The sequence below is a fragment of the Nyctibius grandis genome, chromosome 19, assembly GCF_013368605.1.
Source record: "Nyctibius grandis isolate bNycGra1 chromosome 19, bNycGra1.pri, whole genome shotgun sequence".
Lineage (NCBI taxonomy): Eukaryota > Metazoa > Chordata > Aves > Nyctibiiformes > Nyctibiidae > Nyctibius > Nyctibius grandis.
Window position 1 is genome coordinate 4,705,899 of NC_090676.1, and position 15,647 is coordinate 4,721,545.

Here is a 15,647-nt window from a genome sequence, read left to right on the forward strand (position 1 = left end):
ACCTGCAAATACCCTTATTTAAGTGTTTTGTTCTGAAGGGTTATTTTTCCTGGTCAATAAGGCATGTTCAGTGCCGGTCTGCCCCATAACCAAGCTATCTCAGGCAGGATCTTGGCTGTGGCTTGTTTCATGATTTATGGCAGCTCAGCTAGGTCAACAATAAATGCTTTGAAAATTCACACCCTTTTCATGCTTGGTCTGCAGGTTTCTGACAAAAGTTCCTGTTTTAATTCAGTTGAATCATGACATTTAATTTCCTGTATGTTTGCTGTTCTTTCTATGAAGCAAAAGGCAAATCCTAATACTGCATGCTGATGGAAAGACCTTGCTTGCACTAGTTACCACTTGTGGGCTACATGCTAGTTACATTATTTTTTAAACTCGTGCACGAGACTACTGTATTACCTTGTGTTTTTAGAGGTTTCAAAGAATGATTTATTGAGTAGGGTGCTAATGGAAAGCCAAGGTACAATTCCTTGCTTTTTCCAGAGTTACCTGTGACCTGTACCAATCTTCCTGTAACTGTGGGGCTGTTGCACTGATGCGCTGTTCTGCATTGCAGTGGCAGTTGGTGATGTACTAAGGCAGTACACTAATTGTAAAGTAAGTTTGGATTAATGGATAGTTTTACCTCCTGATTTGCAAACCAGCCCAGATTTTTTAAACTAGAAAAAGTCTGGAGCTTTTCAGGGAATTATTCTGGTGGTATCCCTGTCACTACTGCATCTCTCCTTCCTCTCTGAAATGCAAATAGGTGTATTTGAATGAATGCTGGCACAAGCAGTGCCACCCAGTGTCAAGACCAGAAATGCCTTGCTTATGTCCTAGCTTGCACTAAGTAAATGGGCCCCACTTGCATCCCCAAAGCTGCTGTCTCCTCAGGGGCCGAGGTTATACCACCCCACACCAGGACTTCTGTGGTTTAAGCAGCTGTGTTGCCCAGCTTGCCATGTACCAGTTTATGGCAGCCTCCTTAGACAGCAAACAGCTGAAACTCTGCGTGGCCTGGGTTTTTGTTGTGCCCCTAAAATGTGCCTGAACTTGAGCACCGGCAGAGCAAGCACCAGGCGTGTACAAGAAATTAGTTTTTTTGTAATGCACATTTACAACCTGCAAGGACAAGGCAGTCCACAATGATCTTCAGCCATTTTAAATCAAATGATCTTATGCATAAAGCTCCAGTCATGATGACTTGGGTAAGTATTAGGGGTGTATGGAACAGGCTTCTTGGTGCACAGACTGAGGTTTAGGTGTGAAGAGACTTGAATGCCAAAGCGTGAGATGAAGTAATTATGACGAAGAAGGCTGTGTAGCTACAAACAAAGAATGAGAGAAAATTCTTCCTAAAAATTATTTTTGTTGAAGTTGGAAAGTGTTTTGTATGGAAAAAGGGGTTGTGTTCCTATCTGGGACCTCTTTATCAAATGATAAACCATCTTCGTTTGCTCTCTTTGCCCTCAGTGTACATCTGCAGGTAAATACTAATCTGTATATAATCACCTATTTTCATAACAAACCTTTTAGTTTTCAGCCTTTCATATAAGGCATCTAACTGTCTGTCTACATCTCTATATATGCGCTTCTGTTACTAGCACACCATCATGAGAACTGGGGAAGCAAGTCTGTATATGGTTCTGGCCCCTGACATTTTAAATTTGGGACATTAATCTTATTCACTAAAACATTCAAGAATGTATCAGCCCCACTTCATTATATTCACCAATTAGGCCTATAAGGTTTTCCATCCAGCTTTTACGTCAATTGGTCTAATATTACCTTATAAAACTTGCTGCGTTTAAACCATTCTTAAGCCATCATCAATACAGCAACACTGTTGCTCAACTGTAGAAAGCAGAAATATTTCAGAACTCTAACACTTATTGTGGAAAGCCAAGAGCTGCTGTTAGATATCACTGAAATTTATACAATAACTAATGTCCTTCTGTCATCACAATTTCTGTCTTCACAGACAGTGAATAATTATTTTGTTAAATATATGGAGTATTAATCTTCAACAGTAAAATAATCAGATTTATTTTTACTAGTGAAGGATAATGTATTTTTTGCCTGGCTGACTCTAGCTCTTAAAATTCATACCAAAGAAGACCACTTTTATAATCAGGAACAACACATAGTCAGAAAAAAAAAAAGGATAACTTAAAAATCACCTTTTAACTTGTCCTTAAATGCCTTGCAAATATGCAAGGGATTCTCTTTTGTTTTGCCTTTTCTCAGTAGTCAGCTGGCTTATACTTCCTAATAGGAATTTTAAAATTAATCCTTTATCTGTTATAACTATTATTTTTTGATGATTTTTTTCTCTGCCTGCCTTCTCTTTATGCATTTATGAAGAGACTGAAGGTTTCATTTCAGAATGAATCTTTGTCCTGCTAACATGGAAAACATTAAAAGCTTGAATGGAAAATAAAGTTTCTAATGCGAGATTATTATTGTGCCAAAGCCCACTTAAATAATTGCTCAGGATTATACAGTGCTTCCCCATATGTCTCAAGAAAGGGTAAAATGGACCAAATGGAGAAGCAACTTTCTTTTACGATATTTTCTCTGGATGTTTGTTCTTCCGAGATTTATTGGTCTCTTTCACTTTTGACTGTACCATCACTGCACTGGAATAATAGTTCTAAAATGGGATGCTTCCAAACCATCCACAGCACTGGCACCAGATATACAGAAAGCTTTGCCTACTGACAGTGAGATGTGTCTGCCAGTGCTGCCGTTTGTATGTAGTGGTACAAAGGGTATGTAAGAAACTGAAAGGGCAAAGCATACTGATACATTGACTTATCGACATAACTCTAAATGTCATCTTAGTATGCAGTACCTACCAAGGCAAACACAATCACAATCACCATGACTCAAATATAACTTTAGCTTTTCACCAGGTTTCCTTGAAAACGTTGATGTGACAATAGAGGAATTTATACTGCTCGGTATTTTCTGTTGCATGCTGCCTTGTTTAGAGCGCTCCGTTAGGCTATGATAGAATATCTTTATAATATAATAAGTGACTTTCCTTACCAGAAATAATGGAGTCATTCAAAACTTCCTCATCCTGATAAAAAACAGAGTCTTCCGTGAGCTCTGAGTTCATGATCATGTTTTCTTTGTTCTCGTCCGACTCTTTAACCGAGTTCCGCTTATTTTCTGAATCACTGCTGTAATTCAGTGAGTTCTCCTTTTCTTTGTTGCGCTCAATGCTAGATGTTCTGGATGGACGGACATCCACTCTTTTTTTTGGAGAGCCTTTGCTTTCTCTTCCATGGAAGCTGTGGGTGGAAGGTGCACAGGCCAGTTTTTACAAAAGACTGTTTTATTGCCACAGTAGGAACTTATCGTTATATGAGAATGAGCAGAATGTCCTGTAGCTTGTAAAGGCCAGGGCAGAGAGTTCAACGTGGGACAACACAGGATCCGTTCTTAAGACTGTGTTGAGAATGGCTAACGCGGATCTACTTTCCTATCTATGTCATAAAAATGAGGTACAGAAGGGTAGTGACTAATGTATTTCTTTGATATATAGCCACGTGCTATCCTGTACTGATTAAAAAAAACCCACACAGCACATCCTTCTAATGTAAAACATATATGGCATGAAATATTACCGTTCTGATATTTTATGATTGTGACAAAGGTTTAACAGGGCCTGGAAATAATATCGTATGAATCTATTCCCCATGACAATAGCTGTTAGGGAATTGAGAAATGTTACCAACTTAACTCCAGAGCTCTGTGATGGAAAAGGTTATCTCTGTCCTCCTCTAATACGCAGGAGGGCTTATAATGAAAACCAGACGAAGTACCCAGTGTGCTCCCACACAAGCATTTGTATTAAAAGTGGATACCATATATGCTCATGTGTAAGCCAAGGGATGTATACTGAAATAATAGCATTTCTCATATGTAGAGTACTGACATGTAGAGCAGGATATGCCTCAGCTACTCTAACTTGGTATCCTGTGGGGAGATTTTCTTTTGCAATAGGTCAAGGATTATCAAATGATTCTACCTGTTTGAAAACCTACTTCCATGTCACAGTAGCCTCCTTATAAAGGAAGAACATACTTTGAAGTAACTGCCAAATTAAGCACTTTAACCGGGGATGGATGTTCAAAGTAATGACATCAAGAGGAAGGCAAACCCAAGCTGTAGGAGTAGATAAAATGCTAATAACAGGTTAGGGACATTTACCAAGAAAAATGATTTAGTGGAACGACTCCCCTCATGCACCCATATAGCCAAGAGGCTGTAGGTACCTGTCCTGACGGTGTTTGGTGGCCAGAGCCCTGTGGAGTTCTTCAATGACTCTGCTGGGAGGTAAAGGCATGTGGACGGCAGCCAGGTGAGGGGAACCGGTTGGCGTTGTTACCTGTCCTCTGACATGGGGATCTGAACTTTTCTGGCCAGAGGGGTGGAAGAGGGCAGTTTGTCCTGAGATTTGGGAGGAACCAGCAATGGCATAATTCTTCAGGATGGTGGAAGGAGGAGATTTCATGGCTGGGTCATCTATTTCGCTTCCTGCTGTCAAAACACAAGAGGGCAAGAGGTTGTGCAATGCTGCTTATTTTTTGGCACGCAGAGTCTGCACTGAAATTAATTTGTTGTGTTGAACAGAGGAAAATAGTGAGTTTTGTTCTTGCTAGGAGGTAACTGGTTAAGCTGAGTAATTATATGAATTCAAAAGACTCATACTACACAGATCCAGATCTTTGGTCTAGAAAAATAGATGCCTCCCCGATTTCCCCTTTCCCACGGTATCAGATGCTCCTCTTTCGCAACCCACCAGCGCTTTCTTGATTGCCAGTACTGTTCCCCCTAACCACCGATGGCTTGTACTGTGGTAGCTTTCCAGTCTAGCACTTTCTCTGCTGGACTCTGGCAGACTGTATTAAAATTTAAGCACTGTGGTTCTCAGTCAGGACAAAATGTACCAGTGTCTGTTATCTGCTCCTCTGTGATTGCTGCACAGCTTAGACCTCTGTCTTTCCTATGCCAGTTGAAGAAATGCCAAAATCATAATATGAGGATAACGTTCACATAACAAAACTTGACAAATGAAGATGAGAAAAGAAGGGTGGGGCAATATAATCCTTATTTACCCCCAGATTCAGATATTTTTAATACCGTGTAAGCATTTCATTGGAAATTAGACTTTGATATATATTTTTTCCTAGTACCTGAGTCCAAAACACAGCGGACATTTCACTGGTTGTAAATTTTGTAGTTTCACACTCTTAAGATAACTGAACATCTGGCCTGAAAAAGATGCTGATTAGTTTTTCTGTTCTGCAGTTCTCTTTCCCTTTTCCTTCTATCTCCGTCCCAAGCCTCTGGCATATGGTGGTGTTTACACCAATAGCTCAGACTGGGTGTAAAACGGCAATGCAAGTTCGTCATACAAGAGAGTATTTCTTTTCCCTTGTTGCCACCTAGTGTTTTAAACAGGAATTTAAACTGACACAGCTTGTACAGCTTTTGTACAAACTTGTTTTCACAGATCATTTTTACTTTTTTCACTTACTTTTGAGATAAATCCTTCAGTTCATAGCAGAGAGAAACTTCTGCTCAGGCCAGGGTTATCCTGAAATACCCATGTAAAAAGGACTTGGTTCCTATTAGCAGGGTAGCTTACTAGAAAACTGGAGAGGACAAAAGTAGGTTTGAATATTAATTTCAGTTATTAAATGTTTCCTCTCAGACCCAGCGTCATGCATAATGGTTATCAACTACATGCCTTTTCTTAAGTTCACTGCTGGAAATCTGGTACAGCTCCATGAGGGTGGTGCTGCAGACAGAGCTGGGCATCTGAAGGACGGAGGGCAGAATTACTGAGGACAACAGCAAAAGCACAAGTAGGAAGGAGAGCTCCTGTAGCCATAACCAAAATCAACCATCGAAAATTTGAGAGTGACAACACTAAGCCTGTTCCCTTTTTCACATTGGTGGGGGGTGAGGAGGAGAGCATCCTTCAATGAGGAGAGTTACACACACGTTAATCTTCTCTCTTATTCTAAGAAAGGTCTAACATTATTTTTTTCATTTTTGGAAGGCATCTTTGCACATTTCTCTCCCTCCAACCCAGAACCCTAACCAATGGCCAGAGCTTCATTCCTCTCTCTGTGCATCCAGGAAACAGGGATCAAGCTAGTCCAAAAGTTACCCTATTTAAAATCTGAACATGTCTGAAAGCACAGGGGCATATCTGCAAGTGTCTAGATGCCCAAGGTGCAATGCCTTGGCAGTGAGACACCTTCCCACCCCAGAGGCCCTCCTGCGCTGATCAGGATGGTTGCTGTGGCCAGGAGACAGACAACCTCTGCAAAGTAAAGATGTTTTTTTGGCACTCAAGGGGATTTTGATTATGTGCTACTGTGGGGATGCACAGAGGACATTTATGATCGATCATTGCCCATTGAATCATGGCCTGAGGGGATAAAAAAACCACCTCTTAAGTCACTTTGTACCACTGCACAGTGAGAGAGGGTGTCTGTGTTTTCTCAGAGCAAGAACCCTGGGTTCAGCTCAACCCTAAAGCAGGAAGGGAGGAGACTTTGTTTTATCATTATACCTGCTTGTTCCTGGAACAGGTCAAGGGCCAGTTTTGTCCTCATTGCAGCTTGGGCCAATACTGAGAGTTGAGAGGTTCCTTAGATCACACCTTATTTGTCCTCATGGCAGCTGTTCAGTGAAAAATCTTGCAAAGTGATGTCTTGGCACCTCGCCTGTTCCCCCTCTCTCTGTGATTAATTGGTGCTTGGCTTATTCCTCACTCTCAGCTAACAGCATCTCTAACATTGTTAAGGAGGGAAAAACTAAACACAAAAGAGCTTTTCAACCTCTTCTTTTTCCTTTTCTTTCATAATTGCTCTTTGTTTCTCTCTCCCTATACATTTGTATTCCCTTTCACTCATTGACAGTATTTGTTTAGTCTTAACTTACCACTGCCTCCACATCCACATGAAAATAAACAAATGCATAATCACTATTGAAAAAGGGTCTATGGTTATTGGAGTCATTGAGAAAACGAACAGTTGCTCTTTGTGGAAAATTTAGATGAGAATGAAATACCAAAACTCAGAATAACTTGGATGTTAGAGGAAATACTTTGGTTAAGCAGCAAAATATCTAGACTCAAAATGCTGTGAAGTGCCTGGTGGAGCTGTAATCTCATTACCCTCTGTGGGTCAGGTTTTCCAAATAGCCTACATCTCACACAGAGCACAGCCTTCTCATCAATTGAGCAAAGTCGAAGGGGTGTCCTGGTTGTGCCTGGTCATGTTGCAAGGTGGAAGGGGCAGAGAATGTTGAAGCAATCTGAACAGCAGCTCCCAAGAAGCATTATGATACCATTTTGAATCCAGCTCCCACTTAAACTCTTACAGCTTTTAAGCATGGACAAAATATGGGTATTTTCCATGGGAAACAAATACTTGTATTTTTCCTCAAAAAAACTGAAAACCCCAGTATTTTCTATGAACCCCAGTAGTCAGATCACAATGGCCCTCTGATATTTTTTTTTCCTGGTGACTTTGAAAACCCTATTGTTTGTGCCAGTAGATGAGTGTGGATGCAAATCAGGGCTGAGACAATGGCTGTCATTTAAAAGTCTAAATATCCAACAGGTCTGACATTTAGATGTCAGGACTTGATTCTAATTTGCAATAAGGCCCTTTTAACTGCTTTTACCATATGTAGGAGCCCTAAAATTGGAACAAAGTAAAATCATATTCACTTTAACACCCTTATTGCACTGCCAGAACTTTGAAAAATGTAACAACATTGGCAATACCTTAGAAAATCAGGCCCAGAGGAATTGTTTTTGAAACATTCAGTGAAGTCTGGCACGGAGGATTGCTTTGTGCAAGCCAGGTGTATCACTTATGTGTGTGTTCTGTGTAACTAGACTGGATTTCATAGCTCTAGTGTAGACCTACCCTAGAGAGCAAACCATTCGGACAGAAACCTCTACAGAACCTATTGACTTAAACTTGGTTTTGGCTGTTGTACTGTTATACAGCAGGAGTCTAGGTAATGACAAAATTTAAATATTCCTTGTGTTTTATGACCTATCAATATGAGCATCTGATTCAGAAGATGTTTGCAGTTGGTTTGATTTGTTTTACAGGCATTTAGTGCAATAGACTTGCAACAAATAATCCCCTGAGAGATACAGATAAACATGTGAAGTACAAAGATCAGTGCGTTGTTATCAAGCAACCGGACCATTCAGTTCATGGAAATCATTAGCATTCTGTTCACTCGATGTAACTAGTCTGATTGACAGCAGTTTGCGGCAAAAGGCTTAAAAAAGGATGTAAGAAAAAAATCACATACTGTGCTGTGTAGGCGAACAACACATAAGGGATGGGAAAGTCTTTACTGACCAGTAATGACTGACCTGTTACACTCTTTGTGATTTTGGAGATCGCCTTAGGTGGTGGAGCTGGGAGCAACGGAGGGCTGGGAAGCTGTGCTGGGTTTCTTTCTGTCTGTTTCTGGGGGGAATCTGTGGATTCAGATACAAGTAAGGCTTGTGGACTGTCTTCAGATGCTGGCAGGCTGGCATCTTCTAATTCTTCCGTGGGTGCTGAAGGTTTCTTGGCTAGTAGGAAGATGAGTGAAATTAATGGAACATGAAGTTAATAATAATGATAGGCCAGGGGACAGTGCCAGGAACATTCAGAAAAACAGAATACATTGCACACAGCTAGAGGCACCACTTTTCCATAGTAAGAATAATTATAGTGTGAAATATTCAACCAGCCAAGGCAGGTAAAGAATAAAATGTATGAGGATATTGAAGAAATGTTACTTTTGATGTTCCTGAGAAAACTGCTGAGCTTCCCTTACTTCCCTAAAGCCTTTTTCCCCTTTCCTTTTTTTTTAAAAAATAATGAAGACAGCAAGGCAGAGCAACTTTTGAGAACTGCAATGAGTTTCCTTACAGCATGCAGCTGCAGTGGCACAGTTACCGAGTACTCAACTGTGTGAGGAACACACAGCCAAAGGGCAAAGAATATCAAACTGGAAATATTATACAAAAGTTGACTTTCCAATTGTTAGTTGTACATGTTTATTTTCACAATTTAATTTTTATCTTATTTAATACATGACTTCAACTTGCATTCCAAGTCTTCTCTTACTGCACCAGACTCCAGAGCTGTTGAGTCTTTCCTGAGGTTAAAGTTGATAACCAAGAAAAGCCTGCCATAAAAAAAGATCTGCCAGTGGATCTCAGCAACTCTTGTGAAACAGAGAATGGGTGAAGTACTTAAGAAAAACTTCAATCACCAAAGCCTTAATTTGAGATGGTGAAGCAGCGCTTGTTTCAGGATTGTCTCCCAAAAGATGGCAAAAGCACTTAGCTCTGAAAGTTAGTGCAGGCTGAATCACTAAGCAGTTCATCAAATTGAACTGGCAGTGATGAGGGCGCAGGAGAATAGATCCAGAAAGGCATGAAGCTGAAGTGGGACACAGGTGGAATTTCAGTGATGAAGTCCAAAATTAACATCCTTGAATCCTGCTTAGATACCAGCTGACTCTGTCAGTGCTTAAACTTGCACAGTGCCTCACTGTTTGACTTACACTGTTACATGTCCTGATCTCTGCCTTGGTATACTTGGGGACCCACAGAGAGGCTTGAGCCTGACTCTGATCCAGGACCCCAGCCGTGACCATGCTCTCTCCAAACTGCATTTCCAGCCACTACAAGCTCGGTAGTAGCCATGAGGGTTATTTTGCCTACCCTAGCAGGTAAAGCACTCATCCAGATGGGGAGTTCAGTGTTTAAGTCTCTCCTCAGCATGAGAGAGGTCCAAACTGCTTGGGCTGGATGAATGGCAAATCCCACTCCTTTTAGCATTCTGGATTGTCTGAACAAAGTACCTTTCCCTCCCAACCATTCTAGGGTATCTCCTAAAAACTCAAAGCAGTGGGCACCCACAGCTACCACGTCACAAATCTTTTCTTGGCTCAGTTTTCTGTCTTGTTTGGAATACAAACTCTCTGTATTAATGAACATTCAGCATCCTCGTTCAGAGTGCATGGGGAGGCACCAGAGTACTTAGGCAGTTGGAAACAATAGCATTGGCAAGATAATAGCATTTAATTTGTTGACAGACAGATTAATGAGTATGCCTAGAAGAGGAGGAATGAGTGTTTATCATTCAAAAAAGACAGGAAAGTAGAACAAATACACATTGTTTACAGGAATTCTTGTGAAATTTGGCTTGATAGGAAAGCTGCCGTATGTGATAGTTGCCTGAATTATAGAAGGAAATAATTTTCTTTTAAATATACTTCTAGGCAAATGCTTTGTTTCAGGCTGACATTTCAGGATGACTTTGTATTTTTGTGCCTACCACACTTCTGCCTAGAAGACAGAATGTGGAATAGAGGAAGAGAAAAATAAAGTCACTAATGGGTTACATTACAGAAAGATCAAGAGCTCCAGTAGACGTTAGTAGCTTGATAGGAAAATTAGTCAGATTTGAGTGCGTGCCTCTGAGTGAAGCGATACTTTCTTCTGGCAGCAACTTCACTGAAATCAGTAGACCTCCCTGTGACATGAAGTGCTGTTTGGCACGGTGCAGAGGAGCAGCCATAGTGGGACCTTTCCTATAGAGAAGGTGGATCCGAAACGCACTTGGCCTCAGTCAAACAGACCTTTTTGTTTCTGAACCCCATCCTGTTCTGAGAGTGGTACCAAGAAGGCAAACTGGCATTGTGTGCTGTTGTCTAAAGAATGTCCATTTTACATTCCCTGCAAGGAACGGTTTGCTTATTTTTTTTTTTTTGTGGTTGTTTCTGGTAACAACAGCACGTTTGACTCAGTCTGAAGGCAGACCTGAGTCTGGAGTACACAAACCTATTAACAGATTTCATACTGCAGAGTGAATATTATCCTGCTGAAAATACTCCAAGTGCTCAGCACTAGACTCTGTGCCAGAGTAGCTAATTATTCATAGAGTGCCACTTGTCAAAATGCCATCTCACTCACTACTAGGTAGAAATCCTCCTCTTGGGACTGCCCCCAAGCCCCTTGGCTATGTTGGGTGTGAAAAACTGCCCTCTTTCTGCCTAGAGTGTTCTTTTTCTGTGTAATAACCAAACATTAAGTCTACAAATATTTCCTTTTGTTCCTTCCTCTTCCCCTCCCTGGCCTTCACCCCATGTCCTCTGGATGAAATATGACATACTGGATATAAAGCAAATATATTCATTTTGTTTCTAGCTGGTCAAATATTCATGTGAATTTGTGGAAAGACACCTACTGTACTGGGCCTGGATTGAGCCCACAGACAAACGTTATAATAAACTCAACATTATAATCAACTTAGCAGTACACACTGACAATTTCGAAGAGCTTTCCTGCCCAATGAATTCCTAAAGCAGACTCACTAGAGACAGGAATGCTGGAATGCACAGACAGGAATGAATTAGCACAGAAAGACTAGATCGACAATAATTATTTTAAAAGCCAGAGGCCACCATTGAAGGAGGTAGGAAGATTTCCAACAAATAGGAGTGGGGTCTTGCAAACCAGGGAGACAGCAGAAGGTAATCCCACTGTTATTTTTTGGAACCTGGAAAAAAATAACACCTCAAAAAATGGGGGGGAAGAAATACAGAAGAGAGGAAAGATTGTGCCAGGGAGACAATAAAAGGAACTAAGATTAGAAAAAGAGACATAAGCAATTGGGATTATTTTGAAAGCCTCAATACACAATTTTGAATGCAGTGTAATGTAAACTTTAAATCCTAGCACTAGGTTTTGCAGAGCCATAAGGTTAAATACATGATCCATTATTAGTGCTGTCTTTGCAGGATAGCCTGTCCCCATGATAAGAATTAGAAGTTCAGAGAGAAATTTCCTTAGTGATATGAAATGAAACACTCTAGAACAGAGTATTATTGCTAATAATAGCAGTGCCTGAAGGATTCTGGTCAAGATCTTGATCTGGTTGTTCTAAGAACAGGGAGATGAATGGGTTTTGCCTCAATTAATTTTTATGGTGATACAAAAGCAAACACAGCATAAAGGATAGAGTTTGAAGAGAAAGGAAAACAGCATTAAGGGCATGTATTAATAGAAGCTGTCTATGTCCAATTCTCTATTTTGTCTCTATTTTAAGAGACAAAAAAAGAGAGAGGATAAATCTTCAGAAGCCCACATACAGTGCTTTGGGATATTTCTTGATGAAATAACACATGTAGTTGAAATGAAGAAGGTGATGGGTAATGGAAAGCTGTTGCTAAGCTTACAAAAAAATCCTTGTGATGAGCAAACGTTAACAAGAGATACTTTTTGGAAGAGAAGTGTTTCTGTTGACAAAGCAATTAACAGTGGAGTAGAGCTAGAAATGGGCCAGAAAAGCAATATTATATGAAAATAAGACAGCAAAAGCGAACAAAATTGCATGAGTCATGGGGATGGAAAGGACAGGAGGAAAAGGAAGTGGGAAAGGATAAAGCAAAGAAATGGAAAATGCTTCAGAGAATTATTTCCATTCCGAGCTGCTGAAGCAGGGTGAGGGCATAAGCAGGCAGCATTGCTCAGCAAACTACAGCAGGTAGGGGTGGCCTGGGTGACACTGGCTGGGGACTGGGACCCCAGAGGAAGCAGGACATGAGGGGATGGAGAACAAAAGGCAACCAGGGCAGGTGGAGAAGGTGTAAAGATTACCTAGAGGGAATAGGCAGGAAGATCTGTAATCACTATGCGGTACGCCTCACAAACTAGGATAAAGCATTGTCTCTGCAGCTTTGCATTTCTTATCAGGAAGTGAATGGAAACTGTCCAGCTGCTGGGTTGTGCCTGGCTGCTCTGGTCCCAAGGAACTGCTGTCATGGACAAGCTCTGCCAGAGCACAGTTGCATGAAAGGAGCCTGGGTTAGCTTAGCTGTGCTCCTGGTATTGAACTTGTATTTGTAACATGTTGTAGACAGGGTGATGATACGGACAGTGTGGGCTGTGTATTGACATTGTTCTCCCAAGCCAGGACAAGCAATTTCAGATTTGGCACAGAAGTTTAAAAAATGTTTTTAAGAGAAGCTTGTTTCATTTCACAGCAGTGACTGCTAATACCGAAGGGGCACCATGCCAAGACTGGATCACCTCATAATACAACTAATCCTGTTATCCCTCCTTTGTGTGGTCCCTCAGTTTGGGAGCAGCCTCAAAAATCACTGTTTTTACGTACTGATTGCTAACCTCGTATGGGCTGAGCTGAACAAGGTGCTCTGACCCTTTAATGCACTGACATATCTGACTCCTTAAAGAGCAGCTCAGCAGAAATATTTTTTTAACATGTTATAGTTTTTTGAAAACATTTTATATCCAATACCTGCATCTTCTTTCAGCTCATCCAAATGCAGCTCCTCAACGAGCGAGGTCACGTTTGTTGTGGCTGCTATTGTACTCTCTTGCTGCACCTCTTCTGAGGCAAGTGCCTGGCCCACAGGAGCTGGAGGGTCACTCTGTGTTGCTCTTGTGGCATCATCACCAGTGCAGGCTTTGCCTTCGGTATCTAAAACACCAAATAATTTAATCTTAACTAAACCACAAGCATTGAAAGCTGAAATTCCCTTCTATCCTCTTGAGAAGAGTGAGACTCAAAGCTGCTAGTGCTTAGGGGACTGAGATTTGTCTTAGAGCAGCATCTGATTTCTAACAGTGCTGAGCACCTGTGATGTAAAACTTGTGGACACCAGCCCATCTGGATACTAATACCCACGCAGTTTTCTCAACAGGGCACCTTTTTCTGTGGTCGGCCAGCAGCCCGGGCAAATGGCCATTGTGCGTGTACAGGAAGGCCACTGTACTCTGCCAGCACCTGCTGTGTGGGAGATGAGCACAAGCATGGGAAATCAGAGGTCTCTGGGAGAAGGCAAATCCTTGCACGAGCAGAGTTCATGGCACAGCATGTGCACAGGTTGGCCTGACGTGTCTTGAGTTGTGTCAGGCTCCGTGCATGACACGCTGCCGTCCAGCTGCCCCAGCAGTAATGCTGGAGCCTTACCGAAGACAAGGCTGCTAATATTCCCTACCAAGCTGTAGATTTTGAGCATAGTTTTAGTTACTCAGCTTTGCCAAGCATGTCCTCTGTGACTGAGCTGATCAGAAATTCAAATCCCTCTTCATGCAGACCTAGAAACTGCTCCCTTTGCTTACTCTGAAAGATTTTTGTGCCAGTGATCCCTGCAGCTGTACGCATCTTGATGACTGAAGCTTTTCTAGTATTCTCCTATTCAGGCAAGAGTCCTCAGAATACAAACTATCCTTTTACTTCACGACTCAGAATTTACAAGATCTACATCACTGTTGCAAACCAAAGCAATTACTTCCTGCTCTAGCCAGTGCTCTGTGCTGATGGACACATCTGCTGTCCACCCCTGGGCTCCTAACTTGGATTTCTCAGCCCTAGGTGCTCCTTTCTGGAAGCTCCTGATAGGGCTATGTTTTCTTGCAGTGATATCATGACAAGTTTCTTGAACATTGATTTAAAATAGTGAGCATTCACAGCTACTCCTTTTTAATACTATTTGGACAGTCTGCAGAGTAATTTATTGCCCTTTTGGATAAGGATATCAGATTTTGGCCGAGAGATGCTGCGGAAGGGATGCAGTATTTTTGTACGCTGAGCTCACTCAGTCTGCCTCATAATCACGTTTGGTGAAAAGTTACTGTTCTTAAAATAGCCCTTGCAGTAGCACAGTTGCTATGATACAAGGAAGGGGAGGGGGAAAAAGTTCATTGCCTACATTTCAGCTCATTGTGAAGGCAGCCTATACATAATCATCGGTGTATTAACAGCTGCATTTGACAGGCAGCCCTTATCTCTCACTGCTTTAAGTACAGCTACATCTGATCACTTTTGTGCTCACAATGGGGAGAAATATCAGGGGAAGCTCCCTAAATGTTTTCAAGGTAACTCTGCTTTGCACATTCCTCACATCCTTCGCAAAGGCAAGCTGCTAACCGTGGTGCCACAGTCAAACTGGTGTCAGAGACATGAGTTCCTTCAGATCCTGTCTGATGGAAAGTGTCATGACTAACGAAGTAATGACAAGCAGAAGACAGCCCTGTTGAAGAATTTCTGTTGAGGAGCATCTGAGACTCACAAAAGTCATGTTCCTGGTCAGAAATTATTCGTTCTTGCTTAGGTCAAAGTGAGTGTGCTGCTTTGATTGGCAGTAGGTCCCACCACTGTATTTTAGAGATCGGCCAGGCACAGGAGAATGCGCAGACCTTAGGTCCACGGGTAAGGAAAGCAGCAGAGTCTTGAGTGTTGCAAAGTAATCAGAAGTAGGTGGTCTGTAATTTAGTTGGGAGTGAATCCCACTGCATACCAGACCCTGCACTCTGTAACCTCTTCCTACAGAGTGCAATTTGTTTCCCTAGAGTGAAGCAGTATTTGCCCTGTGTGAGCAGAGCTGGAGAGGAGATGACAGAAGGGGCCCAGGCTGTGCAGCTTCATCTGCGCAGTGTGCCTGGGCAGCTGGGTTTGGGGTTGTGTGAGGAGAAAGAGTGACATAACCTGTTGGGATGACTCATCGCCAAAGCAAGGACGCTGCAATTTCATCCTGGGCTGTTCACAGATTGATGCAGATTCTGCGCTAGCTTTGTG

At 41.8% G+C, this 15,647-nt stretch overlaps 1 protein-coding gene across 1 annotated transcript in view; it reads right to left on the reverse strand.

Annotated features, from left to right (window-relative positions):
• Positions 1 to 15,647, reverse strand: part of PHACTR3 (phosphatase and actin regulator 3) — a 111,837-nt gene that overhangs the window by 33,630 nt on the left and 62,560 nt on the right. The window contains exons 4-7 of the mRNA XM_068416478.1: positions 13,365 to 13,547; positions 8,417 to 8,620; positions 4,275 to 4,539; positions 3,040 to 3,287 (exon numbers count right to left, since the gene is read on the reverse strand). Of these exons, the coding sequence (XP_068272579.1) occupies positions 3,040 to 3,287; positions 4,275 to 4,539; positions 8,417 to 8,620; positions 13,365 to 13,547 (900 nt within the window). The remainder of the gene's footprint in view (positions 1 to 3,039; positions 3,288 to 4,274; positions 4,540 to 8,416; positions 8,621 to 13,364; positions 13,548 to 15,647) is intronic.